Raw genomic sequence first — 19,019 nt, 5'->3', positions numbered from 1 at the left:
AGCATTGTAATTGTGTTAAAAGAAGTCTGAGAAAGTAGCTTTTAAAACATCAGTTACAGTTATGAAAAAGAAAAAGACGTTATGTTGGAGGGAAAAAAAAAAAGGTACCATTCACCTGTCATATTTTCCTCTACTTTCATTCAGATTGACTAAATATATATATATACATGCATATATATATTTATACATATTATGTGTGTGTGTAACTAAGGTCTGATCTAACTTCCAATAAATTTAATGGAAAGGTTGAGTTGATTTTGATCACAGAAGCTGTTTCTATCCATAGAGTCTGAAATGGGATTTTTTTGGTAATGTATTTGTTAGAACCATGATTGAATTTACGTTTGACTGCACTGTAAGGAATTCCACAATAGTTCATTTAAAAAGTAAGAAAAAATGTAAAAATAGAAAGATTTCTAAAAGTAGTGGTGATTATAGCTTCTTATGTATTTATTTTCATTGTTAGAACTGCTAAAGCTAAGATATGTTGTGAGAATTTAGTACTGTCATGCTTCTTTTTCTTTTTTTTCTTTTTTTTTTTTTTTTCCCCAGTAAAAAAAAGGAGGGTGGGAATAATTTCAGTGTGGAGTTAGGCAGCACATGCTGCTTAGGGCACTCATATAGTTAATGTTCCCACCCAACCGCTGTGAAGTAAGAACTTGATTCTATTCTCGCAAATATTTCAGCTAACTCCTCTAGTTTGCTTCTACTCCACATTGCTTTGAAGCACAATTGTTTCTTTCTTTCTCTTTCTGGTCTCAGATTTGCCCTGGTTGTTTGAAATGTAAGATTTCTGCAGAAAAAAACAAGGTTAGCTTTAGCATCTACAGACAACGAAGGAACAAACTGAAATTTGGACAGAAATGCCAAATGTGTGCTAGCATTTGAATTAGTTTCTTGTCATATCTGGCATGATTCATTAAAATTTGGATCCAATATAAGCCTTGGAAGAAAAACCGTTTGCATAAGCCCAGTGGAGGACTTGTTAGAGTTTGGCTGTTCAGTTTTCCAAAGACTCAGTCTCTTTTGAGAGTGCTTCAGTCCTTCAGAGCGTCTTTGAATTACCTGGATTCGGCCATTCCTGCAGAGGCTGAACAGGCCCCATTCTGGAGTTCAGAGGCCAAGCAAAACATTCCCTTTCATTTTCCTACTGCTGCCAAAGGTTGTTTCAAAAAAACTAACAGGCACTAAGATCAGGAATTTGGGCCAGAAACAGAGTATAAAAATAATTTATAATCAGTAGAGCACACTCTGCTGCAGAATTTGGAACCCAACATAAAGTTCCTCAGTCTTTGGCAAGAAAACAAATAACTGGAACCAGTGACAGGCTGTAGTAAAAGTCCACATAAAGGGTAACAGCTTTCTGTTGCTACAGGTTCTTGCCTTGGCTTAGACGAAGAGAGGAAAGTGATGTGAGGATCAGCACCAGAAGTGGCTGTATTTTAAGTACAGTTAATAAAGTGCTCTATGCATTCTGCTAACAGAATGGTAATTTACAACATCTGCTTTTCAAAGGCTTGAAAATAATAGATTGTCTTTCCCCCCTCCCAGTCTCTATCAATCTGATTGTGACATAGTCCTTTAATTACACAAACACCCACTACTTTTCCACAGGCCTCCATGGAAATGTAAAGAGCCAGACTGTAAAGAGCTCAGTATGTGCATTCAGCCAGCCTTCCCATCTGCACATCGTTACTTATTGCCTCCTACTGGAAACTGATCACTTCACAGCCAAAAGCTTTAAAACAGCAAACATTACTAGATCCGTTCTCCAGTTTGATTTGAAAAAGGTAATTAAGAGATACTGAGGAGATGGATAGAAAAACAGACTTGCTTACCCGTAAACTCCACTTTTTTTTTTTTTTTTTTTTTTTTTTTTCCCTGCGTGATGTTTATGAAATTGGTTAGTATTTAATCAGAAGAGGAAAAATGTACATGATTCTGTCTACACTGTGTGAATGTTTAGCATTCTCTGAGCAAAGCTAAAATATGGGGAAAGATTAAACAACTTAAATTGAATGAGATACTGTGTTCATCTGTGTGACTTCCTTGCTAAGTAGACAACCTCTGTAATAATAATAATAAAAAAAAAAGGTCAATGCTGTACCATATCCTTTAATATATATATTTTTATTATTTGTATGTTTAAAATTTTATTAAAAAATAATATTTTATTATTTGTATGTTTAAAAAGAAGGAAGCGATGTTAAACAGTTATGTTGAATTTTGATTTTCTTTTGATTCTATTAGTTTAGATTCAGGGTCAGGTGTGTGTTTTTGATATTTTCAGAATAACATCATCCTCAGACATCACTGCACATCTGTGACACTGTTTGGAAGACCAAAAAATATGCATAAAGCATGAGTTGTCTGAAAAATAACCTGTATTTACTGAACTCCAAATAGGTACTTGGATTACTTTGTCAAATTAAAGTACTGCTCTGCTACTTATCTCATTTTCCAGGTGCAAGCAGTAGTATTCACTAATATTTTTCAGGATAAAAATGAAGAGTACAATGGATGGTATATCTTGCAAAAGGAAAAAATATTTACAGCATAATGGCACAGCACAAATCTTTTGAAAAGTAATATCAGCTACTGTCTCTCATACTGTGCTGCTGCTTAATAGTAGATAGTTCCATATTGCTGATATAGAGAAGTGGATTTTATGTAAATGCACTAGTATAATGGGATTTCTTAATCCTGACTGGTGGAAGAAGCTTTTCAAGCATATTTGCTAAAGTCATAGTCAATGTCATTAGTCATAGTCAGTGACATTAGAAACAGCATTTCTATAAGAAAAGAAAATGAAAGATACAGTTTCACTGCCATAAAACCTAGTCTTGCTATTTCTGGCTAACTCTGAAAACAAAATGTGGGACTTTACAGGACTTAATATACATAATGAATGATGAAATCACTGGGTTTACTCAGTATATCCCTAGTACAAAATCAATCAGAACAGAATCCTATCTAACTTATTCTAGGCATATGTTGAATAAATACATAAATATCTAAAAGGTTTAAAAAAATACCAAATAATAATTTTTCTGGGCTACTAGTGCTTCAGCAAAACAATCTTCAAAGAACTGAGGAGAAAAAAAAAAACAAAAACAAAAAAAACCCAAACAGTTATGTGACATTCAAATTTTTAAAACCAAGAGGTTTATGAGAATTTCGATTTTTGCTATTTATTTATTTATTTATTTATTTATTTGTGGTTTCTTTCTTGAAGCACTCATAAATATCTCTCCTATGAGTATTCTCTGATGCCTATTATAATAGGACATTTTATATATGTGTGTGTATATATATAAATATCAATATAATTGAACATACTTTTCAGGCTTTCTTCCGTCAGTTGGAAGACCAGTACAAACCATTTATTCAGCTGTATATTCTGAAAAATGTTATTTTTTCCATCAAATTCAGTTGAATCTGTTAAGTGATTTCTATGGAGATCAGTTGTTGGTCTATTAAGGACATTGTTGCATCATTCATGTAGGATCTTGGATATCTCTGATTTTCACACTGTGTCCTGTGGCTGGAGCCCTCATCTCTCCCTCATAAGGCACAGTGGCAGCATCATGGAGAATCAAAACAGCTGGGTTCTAAGCTAACATTTTCAAGACAGTCACATTCAACCTCCACATTTGTATTCCTATGGACACCTGGATAATGTTCCAAAGTCAGGCAAAGCTTGAATAAGGTGCTGGGCTTTTAAAGTGTATGCAGTGGGGAAAAAAAATAAAAATAAAAAAATAAAAAAAATGGGTCATAATGGTTTTAAAACAGAACAACAGAACTTGGTGTGTGCAATTAAGATGATATGTGTGTGGTTTTGCATATTCAGCTCTGCAAGGAGTTAGCTTGTGAATCTGTGACTTCAACAAGGAAACTGCACTGCTTTCACATGTATCTAAGACTTCTGGGCCTTCAGTTTTAAAAATGTTAACAAGTTTAGTTTCAAAACATCCCAATATCATCCTAACCAGTTGCAACCAATCTGATTAGCCATAGCAGGTATTTGCCTGGCAAAATCACATCAGGAAACTTTGCCAGTGGGCAGTTTCAACAAATTTCTTGAAGCTGGATACCTGGAAAACTTAAGACAGCTCTCCCTGGAATAACAACGAAGAGGTGAAACAAAGAAGTTTCATTCTCAAGGGATCTTTCTCACGTCCATATATACATACTGTATTTTTAGTTGTCTTTTATAGATGTAGGCCACTCCAAAAGTAATGCCTCCTATGTGTTTCCATGGAAACAACAAATACAAAGCACACAATTGCTGTATTTTTGCCAGTGATGAAGAGGAGCCTGCTTTCTGTGCTCATACAAGTGTGTATGGCTTATCCAGAAAATGACTCATCTTTCATGCTGCTGCTGCCAGTGCTAAAATGTATCACACACTGCTTCACTGTGCTCACATCTACTCTTTGTTCTCCATAGATGTTCAGGAAGCATTAATGAATGTCAGTGGGACACACTTTCCAGTGACACACCTTTGCTTCTTCCACACTTCCAAGTCAGATGCCAGTCTGTCAGGCTGCCCCTCTGCTGCCATCTGTTGCACAGAAACAAAATGTAATACAATACTGATGGAAAGGTTCAGCTTCTACTGTCATACCACCAACATCAGCCCTCAGCATTACGGGTAAACATAATAAAATAGGAGGCATTATTTTTGGAACAGCCCTCATATAAATCCTTCTTTAAAAAAAAAAAAAATCTTACATTTTTACATGATGGCTCATTGGTTTTCAGCTTATTTCCTAGGGAGGTATGTAATCCAGGAATGTGGAATGGCAGGGCATGCAGAGATACAGATGAATAGAGCATGGTTTTACATGAGAAGGCTTCTGCCAGTTTTTCTACTGGAGTGTGCAAATTTAGAGCCGTGGATCAACGCCTTGCTCCTTGCATATGTAGTGCTGGGTCATAATGTTGTGACAGTGACAAACTCCTGAGTGGCCTAGCCCAGTTAAAAATTCTGTGTGGAGACACTCAGCAATAAAGGACGATTCTGTCATCAGCCAAGAACTACCAAGGACTTCTGATGACTGATGGCCAATATGGACTATCACTTCACATACATACTCTACATCCTAATGCTGTGCCATGCTGAATTGCCGAAACTCTCCCTGGTACAGGCAGTGGTATAACATTAGCTTGGCATTCCACTGTAACTTGCATACTGTGATTCCCAGTAAGAATAATTTCTGGAAGCTCTTCAAGTGGAATTAACTTGCTCACTACTAGCTTCAGCTCTCCAAGATATTGTGCACATATATCTGGTATTGGAAAGTTCATAGCAGATAGCATTACACTGGCAGTTTCCTAAGCAATATATATATAAAAAATCAAGCTGCATGATACAATTACCAGAAGCAGTGGGATAATATTTTATTTCTTCAGTATTATGCTTTTACTATTTTTTTAGCCCGTGGTTTGCAGTTATGTCATTCACTCCATGAAGGACAATGCTCTGTTTGTTAAATGGATGGCTTGCTTCTAAGTTTTCTTCGTGGAAAAAATAATAATAATAAAAAAAAATCTGTAGCTGCAAAATCTCTCAATATCTGATAGTCTGTGTTGTCAGTGCGCAGATTCAGTGCAGAGGAGAGCTGATGGTAGAACTATTTACATTGAAGTAGTACATTGAAGCTTGAAGTGTAGTTACTGCTGCTTAGTGTTTACCAGTTCTGCCCAAATGTCAGGTTTATACCCGTTTGCTGATCTTTTTAACCCAAATATTACTCTTCTATTTTCTAAGCTGAATCTCATTACAATATTCTGCCTGTGTTTTTAATCTTGCCATGACCCCTTGTATTATTTCTCCATTTTCAGCAGTATGCTCAGCTCCTCCTAGTTTAATAGATCTGCAGATTTCATTAATGTACCATTTACTCCCTCTTCTAGCTCATTATTGAAGCTATTAAATGAGATCAGAAGTAATACTAATCTCTGTGTACTGCACTAAATGCCTCCCTTCAAAATTATTGTTTATCATTACCCTTCATTGTTTGTCATCACCCTTCATTTCAGTCAACATGAGAGTTCATTTCCAATTTGATTTAAGCTTGGGAAGAGTATTTTGACACACTGGAGATGGGGGAAGAAAAGCTAATCTACAGTCCAGTAGAGGGTTTTAATTAAGGCTCTTTTTAGATGATCAAAGCAAGAAGTCCTCTGCTGCAGCAACAGTGCAAGGTGGAAATGGTCTCTGTACTGTAATTGAGAACAGCCAAGTGGATGCTAAAATGTCCTGAAGAAAACTGTGCACTGCTACTATTCAGACACATGATAGTATAACTTCTGCTGCCCATTCATTAGTTTTGTCTGTCAATTTTGTCTGGTGGACTTCAAAGTGTTTTAGTAAATGTTTTTCCTCAATAGCTGTTCCATTATGTTGCCAGGGATGGAAGCTGAATTTATGAGTAGTATTTTCAGACAGGACTTGTGAAATACGTGAACTTCTATCTTCAGTTGTTTCAGAGAAGTGCACTTCCAAAGTAACTATATCCTTCTTCTGTTCCTACACAGTGTACTGTTTCAAGAGAGAGACTTTAATTTTCACATCCTCTTCAAAGATTAATTTCTAAATTGCATGGTAAATATTAATAAACATGTTTATAATAAGTAGATAGGAAACAGAGATTCAGTCAGGAAGAACCCATCTTGATAACATACTCTGATAATAATGAATCCCATGGGTGTTTAAGGGGCCAGCACCAAAACCTGTTCACCTTTCACCTTGTTATAATGCCTAGTATTTTGTAAAGGCGGATTGCCAGCTCTTAGCATCAGACCCAATTCCTCTTGATTTTTATTTACTTGCCTAAACTGTCTTTATCCAAGCGTATTTTGATGTCAAAGAACTACTCAGTTTTTCCTAGGAATGAACTGAGCTTTTAAAATTACATATAGTCTGAGTCAGTGCAAATGTTAAACAAACAAACAAAACAACCCAAAACACTATACTAAACCAAATCTTGTATTGGGAAAATCAATCAATTACATCTAGGTATTACTGACTTCTCTTATAGTTTTGTGTTTGCAGGTGTTAGAAAAAAACAATGGAGCAGTGAACCACTGAATTTTAGGGTGAGGTGAGACTGCTTACTATAAAAATTGCCAGAGAAATGTCTTCTTGAGAAGCCCAGTGTGCATCCTAAGAGCCATGATGCAAAGTGGATCTAATGGAGATATAGCTTCAAGTCCCACGTCTGCAACAGGAAATGGATTCATGAGTCCAGAAATACAGGCCAAATTGAGGTTACAAATATAGGAATTGGGTTGCCAGAAGAGATGGAGATTAGCTGCTATAAACTCAGTTTCTCTGAATTTTGGAGCTCTGTATCTTTCAGTATCAGCCTACTTATCTGACATAGTCTGCTATCTCATTACTCTGAATCCACCATAACCTCTGAGGCAAATTTTGTTCACTCTTCCCCAGACCAGACTGCTCATGGAATATGTTCCACCCACTCAGTCTCTCCTAAAACCCATCTCTGTCTCTGTTGATTCCTGCCTGGGAATTGTCAGTGACACTTTTTAGCTTTGTTTTTATGGTTAAACATTTTTATAAAACTTTTTATTGGGTTTTTATTGCTACAATCTCCTGCCTGCCCCTTCCCCCATATTACTGAGTTACATATTTATCATATCTCTTGTGAAATTGAATTAAATGATTTTCTAGGAAAATTATTTAATGTCACTTAGGTTTTAAAAAGTACCTACCAATAACATTTAATGATGTAAAAAACATGCATAATTACTCTGGTTCATTAATACCTATTAATCATGGTTTAAGATGTCCCCAGTGTGTTTTACAGTTAGCTGTCCAATGGTTACCTGCTTGCATATGAAAGCCTGAGGAAGCTGATTCCAACAGAGAATGTTAACCCATTAATTGCACCAGTTTTCAGTCATCACTCTGAAATGTGTAAGGGGTATGTCTGCCTACAGTACGCATCACTGTGTGTTTTGGGAATAATTTGGTACTCTGTGCTTCATTTCCCTCCTTGTTCCTTCATATTCATGGTGCTTTTACCTTTCCTTTGAAAGACACTTGAGGAAACACATGCCTGCTGTGAAAGTCTGATTCATTTTGCACTGCATCTGCACTGTCTGTAACATGCACTTTGGATTTAAATCAGCATCTCTGCAAAGGTTTTCATTTTCCTAATAAGTTGACTCCTGTGTGTATTTCTCAGAAGTGTGTGCATTATCATCTGACTGTCCAATTAGTGCAAATATTGACCTTGGTAAAAGCAGTGTGGCTTTAGTAGCATAATAAATGGGAAGAAAAGTCCTCTAACTCAAAATGATAATAATGAAGATAAATAATAATAATAAAAATAATTGCAGTAGTGCCATCTAGTGTGCCAGGTGTTGCAGTTTGCTGGAAAGGGACAGTCAGCTCCTTTCAGCCCATCCCAATTGTTACTGCTCAGCCAGCTCTCCTGTGACTGCTTCCTACTCAGCATGTGACAAGGCGGCAGGTACAGCAGTGACACGAAGCAGAGGAGAGGGCCCAAGGGCTGCCCTGCAGATATTTGTCCTGGCACACATGCCATAAGGTTGTCATTGCAGCTCTATAAAAAAAAATGAGTATCCACAAGACTTTAAGGAAGGAAAAATATAGCTCTTCTGCCTGTACTCCTACATAAGCACTCCTCTTCTACTCAGTGATTTCCATTGCTAAACACGTAGTGGCTAAAACAGACTTTCTCATCCACTGCAGCATAGACAGGCCAATTGTTTGGTGTGGGGAGAGAAAAAATATGCATTTGATGCAAGAAGGGCAGAGAAGCTGCTGTTTTATGAAGCTAGGAAAGAATGGAAATGAGCCTTTGCCTGTTATCTGATGGATATATGTTGTATTAAGGGTCTACAAAGCCCTCTGGCAATGGGAGAGGAGGGGGAAGTGAAGAGGCACTTGCTCTGCATGCTCATGCTGTGTGCTGGTGAAGCCCTTTCACCGTGACCACTGTAGGTTTTTCCACTGCTGCCTTCTTCACTTCCACTGTTAGTGACTGAACCTCTTTGCTCTAATCCTGAGATATGCAAAGTGCATAGTTTACCCTTCAGCCTGTGAAGCTGCACAGGGTTTATTTCTGTCTTCAGTATAGAATCTGCTTGTAACAAGTGGAAGAGTCATCGAGCCAGAAGCTGTTGTCTGCAAATGAAGCCCGCATCTCCATACCATCACATAATGCTGTGTATTCGCCTGTCCTCTGCAACTGCTGACAGAGGATATTGCTTTTCCAGTTGGATTTGCTTGGGGTGCAGTTACAGCAGCATATCAAATTGAAGGTGTCAATTTTTAAATGCCAAATTGTTATGGAAGTTTCCAATGAACAAGAAGTCAGGATCCAGGAAGTAGAGATCTTTCCTTCACTGCATAGATGCTATATCTAATGCAAATACATGTAGCACTTCCATTTAAATGTTTCTGAGGAGAGGAGGGTAAAAGATTTTACAGATCTCAGAACATATGGCTAGGAATTGGAAATGGGAAGGGACCTTCCAACACCAACTGTGAGTGAAGGGAAAAAAAGAAAAGAAAAAATAAGGGGGGAAGGGAGAAGGGGGAGGGAAGAAATAAGTAATATTCCCATTATTCCAAAACAGAACAAGAGAACTACCTACTCAGACATGGGGGTTCTTAGTGAGGAATTCATCTTCAAGCAATGTGAAAAACAGAGAACTGGGACTTACTGAGACCCCATAGCATGTCATATTCCAAACTGAACGGTGGCACCAATACAGTAGTTTGCCCAGCACGTTAAAAATCTATGTGGCAGAGTAGGGAATGCAAATCCATAAGGTACAGGGACACTGACAGCTGTAAGCCCCCAACCTTTCTCTCTTCATAAATGTGTGCTTAGAGACCACTATAATACATATAGATCTGATTTTCTCATATTATACCCTGCAGCATACTGGCACTCAGCTCCCATTGATTTCAGTGCCTAAATGGGAGTTGTAGATCTAAAATTGTCTTTGAGGATGTAGCCTTTAGTTCTTGCTTATTGCTGAAATTGAGAATACTTACCAATGCCTGGAACCTTTTAACAAGCTCTGCTCATTTCACCTAATGGCCTGAACAGCCCGCTCTTCCCTGGGAATCAATATTCTGGGCCAAATCCTAACTCAAGTCCAGAAACACACAGAGCTTTGCTAACTAATTCTTAAAATGTGAATTGTGTGTGCATACAGAAGGACATTATAATTTCCTGTCTGTTGAGTGGCTGGAAGTGCAACTGTAATGTTCTCTTAATGTATTTTTAATGAGCTTTCCAAAGGCTTCTGAGTGGGAGAGAAGTTAAAAAAAAAATCTATAATGTGGTCTAGACACTACTCAAATGACCCCTTTCCCACTGAAGTAAGAAACTCAACAGGGAATTCCTCCTCCTAAAAGCTGTGGAAGCTGTGCAGCTTTTGACTTCCAGGCAGCATGATTGAAGCAATAGTTCTTGTAGAGTCCAAACTCAATTGCTGCATGTATCACGAGATCCACAGTGGATGAGGCAAAGGCTGATAGGCTACTTTACTTTTTTTTTTTTACTGTCAGCTATGTATTTATGCACAGCACAACTTTATTGGCTCTGCATATTTCAAAGTGTTAAAAAATCATACCAATTGTACTCTGCATGCTCAAAGTGCAGATTTCAGAGGTTCATGACTCAGTCAAATCAAAATCAATTTGCACCGGAACACTCAAAGGCACTTCTTCTTACTGAGGGACATTTCTTTGCTAAATTTCAACTCTCTGCCTGATTTTTTTATTTTATTTTATTTTTATTTTATTTTATTTTTTGAAAAGGGAAAAGTTTTTTAAAAATCTTGTAATGATAAAAGGGGTTTTCTTCATTTCTCTCATATGCCAAATACTTGAGCTATATTAATTCAAACAACATTTTACCTTTTGGGCAGAGAAAAAGCCAAGAAAATTTCACACCAAAAGATGAAAACACAGTTGAGTTGGGAAAAGAGCAAAGTTGCAAAGTATATGAAAACTCAAATAATCTGATCAAGCCCTGCTCCACTCAAAAGGAAAATAATTTTCTCTTATTCCATTGTAATAATTGCAGAGAATGGGGAACATGCATCACATTTCATTATGTTTGTTATTGTGTTTATCATTTGTTGACATATTATACAAATATGTAGTGATCTGGTAACTAAGCCTCCCCTGTTGAAATGTAAAATCAGTTCCCTATCAGTGTTTTTCCTGGCCCCAAAGCTCACTGAAACTCAGGATATGTCTACAGTAAGAGCTGCTGCACAGTGTTAAGGTTTCTGAGCAAGCTTAGAGGAACAGGCTCAGTTCATTGAAGCTAGCTGAAGCAGAGCAGAGCTCTGTGCAGGCTAATTGTGGCTCAGCAGGATACCTTAGTGTGTGTCAAGCTCTCTGTTGCCTGGGCTAGATTTCTTCCTGCACTTTATTTAGCTAGCTTGAGTATTCTGCACTGTACAGAGAGGCTCGGTGAACAAGATGAGGGATAATTAAAAGTGGATTGGTTTGCTACAGCCCCAGTCAGGGCTTTATAGCAGCTAAAGACCACCAGAGAAGTACTGGCAGGCTGCTAGAAATCAAGTGCTTTCCCCTCCCACCCATCTCCTTTGCTGGAGGAAGGCAGGCAAGAAAGCAATGGTGCAGCATTTGCACTAGCTGCTCATTCTTAAAAGTGTCTTCACTGCCCAGTCTGGGAGCTTTTGGCTTCCCTTCACCCCAGTGTGGTGAAAAGGAGCTGTAGCATATTGATGTGGTGCAGGAAGCTTGCTCTTAAGGGCTTCCAAATTCTAAGTACCACAAAAGAACTACTACTAATTGTTATTGCATGCACTCCTCTGAAATTTATTTTTGTAGGCACATTTAAAATCAAAAACAGGGCAGAAAAACTTGTAGTATGGTATTTTTTCTGAGGAGCACGCACACAGAGCACAAGATCTATTATGAAGTCTGAGATTAAGAGAAACTCAAGCTGCCTGGATCTAAAATTTGACCTACTTTGAAGGTTGTCCCACATAAGAGTTTAATTGACTGACCAACCAAACGTGGATGTACCAGTGTTCATGTGCTGCAGTAAAATTCTGTAAAGAACATGAAATGTGACAATGATCTTTGAAAAGCTAGGTTACAAAAGGGATATTACAAATTTTAGTAATGCTTTAAATTAAGTGTCTTCAATATGCTTAACCTTGCATTAAACTTAGATTTAATAAGACAGATGTGTATTAAGTACTGAATATACTTAAGGGAGCAATCTTGCGTTGGCAGGGGATGGACTCAATGACCTCCTAATAGTTCTCCTCCATCTCTAATTTCTATGATACTAATTGATTATTAAAACGCTTTTATTGAGGATTGATATGTAGCTATTATATAGTTATTAATCTTACAACCCAACTGATATTTAATTTATACGTGATTCTTACACACAATGTCATTTTAGTTTTTAGTGAGTAACCCTGTAACAGTGCATTTACTGGAGCTCTGAAAAATTTTGCTGGTAAATGTGCTTGGCCATTTTGGGGTCATTTGGAATTTCATGATAAAATCACACTTTGCAGGAGTTTTACAGAGCTCTCCATTTTAAAAATGGAATGTTTACCTCTTCTACAGCATTGCTCTGGAAAGACAAAGAAGCTCGTCAGGAAAAAGGTACATCTGTTTGGCTTCAATAGTATGTAATGTTAAGAATATGTGATTTCAAACTACAGTGGGACTTTGAATATTTTAAAGATAATCTCACTGCTTCTGTTCTGGAATTGCAAAGAAATTTCCCCAGTCTGTGAGAGCGAAGGAAATGGTGCAGGGATTTTGAACATTTAAAATTCATTTCTGTGAACGTTTGGCTAGGCAAAAAGCAGAAGTTTTGCAGAGCTGTGTTATTAATTCAGCTTGTATATGCCTAGGGCCATAGCTCATAATGGCATTCCTTTCTTTTTAACAGACTGTCAGGATTTTCAAAGGACATCTAGAAAGCCATAAGTGCCTATTTGTTGGATGTATTTCTCATACCCTAAAGGCTTTCTTTGATATGGACTGATCTTTTACATTTATGGATGGAAGCTGTGTTAGAAAATGCCCTCTGTGAAAACCTGTAATATCTCCAGAGTTGCAAACATCAGATTTTTGGCTAAGGAAATTTGAAGTGTGTCAGAACTCCAAGTGCTTTCAGAAACAGGATTTTCAAATAATTAGCAGCAAGCAAAAATATGAATAAATGCAAAACCTGATGAAAATATATAGTAATGCTTGAAAGTTCCTAGCTACTTTCAATGATATGAGGAGGGGGAAGGGAATACCACTTGCTTTTCTCTTAGGATTCTGAGGTTCTTGTGCCTACTTTGTGATAAATATTTACATTCGACATATGCTTTTTGATGTCAAAAGTGTAACAAGCAAGTTTTGTTTTTCAAGCAGAAGGCTGGAATACAGATGGAAGTGGCCTTAATGTCTGGGACACATTCACCCATCAGGGAGGAGATCGAGTTTTCAAGAACCAGACTGGTGATGTAGCTTGTGGCAGCTACACTCTGTGGGAGGAAGATTTGAAATGTATCAAACAGCTTGGATTGACTCATTATCGCTTTTCTCTTTCCTGGTCACGTCTGTTACCTGATGGGACGACAGGTTTCATCAACCAGAAAGGCAATTGTTTCTTAAAAATAGAAGGTTGCAGCTTTAATTCAAGGTTATTGCTGCAGTCTGGCATAATTAATCCAGTATGCTATTCTGCAGAGTAGCTTTGAAATTGCAACTTTTTTCAGAGTAATTATGGGATGGTTTTTTATAGGTTTGCAACAACTTACTAATTAATATTCTAGATCCCTTTGGATAGCACAATCTTTTGGGATAGGATTAGTATTGTTTCCTATGTATTTTTGCTTACATCAGTTTAATTGTTACTCTAAATCATTTTGCTACATCAGAATGTTTTTAGTTACAAGAATCCTAGCCATGAGGATATTTTTGGATGGCTTACAATAGAGAAGTCTCTTATTTGGCAAATACATTTAGATAGGCTATCAACATTCTCTGATGTAATGAACTTCGTGTTGACAGTTTTACAATAAGAGAGACATATTTTTTCCAGATATTTTCTTTAGAACATTAAAAGGGATTATTTAGGCTCAGCTAAGAGTTATGTCTATGACAAAAACAAGCCAGCCCTTGCTCTGAAGAGTTTTCACAATCTCAACAGACAATGCAGAAGTCTAAGCATAGTGGGATATAACATATAAACAAGCCAGATGGATTGCTGGATGTCAGGTATAGAATCTGTTGCATAGATTGGGGAAAAGGTGAAAATGACTTAATGGGAAAAGAAAAGAAATGGCAGTTTTCCCTGCAAAAAATAAGGAATAGAAGAAAGAAGAAATAAAGAAAATTGTGAGGTATAAAAGCAACTGAAGCTGAACTAGAAAGGATGGTAGAATCAGAGCAGCTGGCTGAGGTCTCCTTTATTCTGGGAGGATAATGTTCCAGGAAAAACAAAAGCAAAGTACGTTTGGATGAACCTCTGAATCTCAGCTATGTCTCCTACTCTTCTGAATCTCAGTTCTATCAAGAAAATATGTGTCTTTTCATTTCTGGGGCAATGTTTACCTTGATAATTCTTTTCTTTCACTGTTTTGAAGCTTGCAAAGATGGAAGTCTACAAAGGATTTTATAGAAAATGTCAGTCAGGTTATCCTGATCTGCACTGGAAAGTAGAAGCAATATTCTTCTGCAGATTTTGGTCATGGAGAGCTTGGCTGTTCAAGAGGCAGCAGTCTACCCTCTGCATCCTGCAGATTATGTTTCTCACCAGAGAGTGAAGGAGCCTTTGTTTCAGGAATTCAAATGGGGGGTGGGGTGGGATCTGCTGTAAACAGACCAACCAGCCATTTTCCCTGCAGAGCATGACTGCAAAAACTGTGCCAGCATCCCGTAGAGGCTTGAATGGAAGCCTTCCCTTTGCTACCGGAGTTTACAATATGTGGCCCACTTTTACTAGCACAGCTTGTACTTCTCTTGGAATGTTTTTTTGTGGCACATTGAATTTAAATTTGGCTGAGTCCTTATGATTTCTTCCCTGTCCTGATATTCCTTCAGCTTGTGCTGCAGGCACTGTGCAACACCACTGAGCAGCCCACTGAACAGGCTTTTTTCATCAAGGATGTCAGACTGGGAGAAAGCAAGTAGACACTTGGTAAGGGAAGCTAACATTTTGACAAAACTCAACTGCAATTTCAGAAAATGTTCGCTTGATCTGTAGTATAAGCAGTTGCCTGATTAATATTATGAACTTTACATTTAGCAAAAGGGCACTGGAGAAACTCCAAGTAGGCTAGCTTTCATTAGGCAGGAGTTCACTTCTCTTGTGCAGTGATCTGTTGAAGCAATTGTAGCTGCCTAGCATGGAAAGGCCATCATCTTCCATATAAACATTTTTATAAAGAGCATGTGAAGAATTAGAAAGCTTAGAGCAATGTCCTTTCAAATAAAATCGTTCACACCAAGAGATTCCTTACCAATTTCACACCTAAAACAGAGGACATTTGAAAACCTTTAAAACCATTCTGTTTCCAACTCAGTTGGTGTGGGGGCTCTTAAAGCAGCAATGCTGTAGGGTGTGTCTGATTTTAGGTTAAAACTTACACAGAGTTTGTTTTTGAAGTATTTTAGCAGTGTTAATTGTGCCCAAAAAGCTGTTCTGAAGAGAAAGAATGTTGCTTGCAAACCACTGGGTGGAGATGTGGAGGGGGGCAGAAGCAGTAGCCATTGGGCTGTTAGATCTTGGAGAGTTGATGTTTTGCCTCACTTCAGCATTAAGACAGGGAGTCAAGATGAGGAGGTAAAAACACTAGCAAGGAGAGAAGAATTGTCCTTCATTTTCTACTGATAAATTGCTCCTGAATGTCTATAATCCCATAATTTTGATTTGTCTCCAAAAATCCCTTATATATAGGCTTTCCTGGAAGAAAGTTTTCTTATGTATTCCTGCTTTTAGATAACCCACAAAGACAGCCATAAGAACTAAATCAGGCTACTCTGAAAATTAGAATAGAAAACCCTATTACCAAAAAAACAGTGAAGAGTTGTTTGTTGTTGTGGTGGTGGTGGTGGTGGTTTTTTTCCCCAAATCAATTTATGTAGTTAACCTTGCAGTTCTTTGAGCAACAGGTAACACACAACCAGATCAAATGGGTCTCCATTAAAATATAACATAAACAAATTGGTTTTATACTAAATGGGTTGCAAACAGCAAGAATTATCAAAAATTACAGTTCCTAGAGATCCCTTCTCTTTTTATGTGGGTACCTTCTGAGACTTACATACGTATCTTCTTAGAATTTTAGTTCTTCTGGTGTCATATTCAGATGGAAAAGCAAACTACTTGTGAGATTTACGGTGAATTACTTGGTAAACAAACTTATTGAGTCTTTCTGTACTAAAGGATGTGTATGCACATGCTTGTTTACAAGAAGTCACTGTCTAAATATTGGGTTCTTAATTGATTGATGCAGTATATGCTGTATTTAAAAAACAAAACAAAAAAAAACACTCTGGAAATATCTATTACAGTATAATACAGACATATGTATTAATGAACTGGTTTCCTGTTTGGATTAAAAAAAAAACTTTTGTTCACACATTGGTAATAACAATACAACCCATCCACAGTCTCAAAGGCCTGTATTTTGTTGACCTGTGCCATTTATTTATTCCCTCTTAATTTCTCCTCCTCCTTTCAACTGCGTTCTCAGCTTCAGAAAGCATTTTTTAGTTTGGAGTTTCATTGCAGCATCTCCTCAGGATAGACATTTCCTAAGCAGCAATGTCTTTTTAGGATATGTGGGAGTCTAAAACCCACTAAGGTTCTTTAACACTTTGGTATATTTAGCCCAAGTGAAGCAAAAGCTGTGTGATTACTCCATTCCCCCAGCATGATGGAGAACTACTCCTGGCTGGAGCCTTGCAGCTTAACAAATAATAATTCAAGGCCACTGTTGGCCTTTTCCAATTACCTCACTAAACCAGATAGTTCTAGTAAAAGAGCATGCTAATTGATACTCTTTGAACCAGAGCTTATGATATGTTTTGCAATGTCTAATATTTTCAGAAGGCTTAGAAAGCAATGTAGCTGTGTTTGGATTTAAGTAAAATTAAAAATGCTTATGTGAAAGATTAAGATATTTCGATATTTAAACTTGCAGTGAACTCTGAGCAGCATAAAAATAGTCCTTTAGGAAACATATTCATGTCAACCACTTCTAAATCTGAACAGAAGGTGAATTCCCTTTAAGCCTCTAGAAATGCATCCCCAGTGCTGGCCACTTTTAACAGTGCATCCAAGAGATTATCACTGAACTCTGTCTTATCGAGGGGGGCAAGTGAGGTTGGAAATCATGAGATTTTAGAGAGGTGAGTGAACTAAATCCTTCTTGGTACCAGAAGGATTGATCAGTCTGTGTAATGGTGGTGTAAAAGGAAGAGTTGGTTTCTTGGATAAACTGTTGCCAAGGAATTTGAGCTAGCAGTTAAATAGACCAGCACCCCAAACTCTAAAATATACCAGAGCACCATGAAAAGTTGTAAGTCTCACATAGATCTGGTAAGTTGCCCTATGTAATGAGGAAATGGTTGAATTCACATCATTGCAAGGTATTAAATGCATTGGTAGTGTTTTCCTGTCTTCATGTTGGCCTGGAGAGTGATGGAGAAAAGCATAGCCTAGAGAAGGCAGCTTACCAGCAAACCAAGTTCAAATCATAAATGATCGGCTTAGTTACCTTGCTGAATATGGAACTAAACTTTGTAAAATATACACTTCTCAAGGAGAGAAATTCTTTCATTAGAACAAATCTACCTGTCCAACTCCTCTGACAGGATTTTTCCAATGCATTTTGGTCTTGTACATGCAGCTAGGCTGCCATTCAGGCATTAAAATGAAAGGATTATGTTTTCACGTGACCAGCACCAATCGCAATTATTTTTTTCCTGGGGAGTTGCTGTCCACTGATCTATTTTGAAAATTTGCATCCTCATTTCATTTTATGTGCCTGAATGAAATGTGTTGTGTGCTGAGCATTTTTGCCAACTCCGAGGTCTTGTAACAGCAGTTAGCATACAGTTGAGAGAGATTTTTTGCATCTCATAACAGAGAGTTATGCAGTGAGGTTTTTTATGTGTTAAAATAATAAATTTAATACGTTAACCCTTTTATTCTTTTCAATATTTTTGGGAGTCAATTATTACAGCAAAATAATTAGTAACCTGGGAAATGACATCCTGTTCACAGTATTGCTTTGACTTACTCCAGCTTTTTTAGAAGATGAAGGTGGTTGGAGATCTAAAAAGATCATTGAGACCTTTGATAATTTATGCAAAATATTGCTGCAAAGCATTTGAAGACTGAGTGAAGCTGCGGATCATTGTTAATGAGCCTTATCTTGTTGCTGTACATGGTTGTGGAAAAGGTATAGCCCCTGCTACAACAGAATCTTGTACCAGAACTTACAAGGCAGTTCATAATTTGATAAAAGCTCATGTTAAATCCTGGCACAGTTACGATAGGATAATTAAAGAAAACAATGTGGACCTGTGTCTATAGCTCTGAAGTCAGATTGGCAGTATTTCCACAAATTATGTAGCAAAACATGAGGCAACTGAAGGGTGTCTGTCCTTTACTTTAAAAATCTCTGTCAGAACAGTATTTATGGTGAATATCAAGCCATTGGTAAGTCCTGCTGCATGTTTTGTTCAGGGTTACTGGTCATAAAGGCTTCTAGAATTTTGTAAATAGTTAAAAACGATGGCCTTGCATACTGGTAACTTCTTTGCTCTGAACTGTTTCACCTAAGATTAAGGCAACGCATACAAGAGACTAAGTGTCTCAGTGGAATGTGACACTGAGCAAATAATGGATCCCTTATGGTCTGTTGTAACTGGGAGTCTATGGCTTGCTGAAGTCCATGGGGTTTATACTGACTTATGTATTGTATCGAACTCTGAT

General features: G+C 37.5%; 1 protein-coding gene across 1 annotated transcript; it reads left to right on the top strand.

Moving 5' to 3' along the window:
* Window positions 1-328: 328 nt before the first annotated feature.
* On the top strand, window positions 329-18,667 carry LOC107313861 (cytosolic beta-glucosidase-like). Its single transcript, XM_085547745.1, is given in 6 exon segments — window positions 329-386; window positions 9,259-9,321; window positions 13,442-13,675; window positions 18,252-18,385; window positions 18,387-18,588; window positions 18,591-18,667. Coding segments are annotated over 6 exon segments (768 nt in total).
* The last annotated feature ends 352 nt before the right edge of the window (window positions 18,668-19,019 follow it).

The sequence above is a fragment of the Coturnix japonica genome, chromosome 4 (assembly GCF_054131305.1).
Source record: "Coturnix japonica strain WE chromosome 4, WE-NBRP24, whole genome shotgun sequence".
In the NCBI taxonomy this organism is placed as follows: domain Eukaryota; kingdom Metazoa; phylum Chordata; class Aves; order Galliformes; family Phasianidae; genus Coturnix; species Coturnix japonica.
Note: the sequence above shows the minus strand (reverse complement) of the source record. Positions and strands in the feature narration are given on the sequence as shown.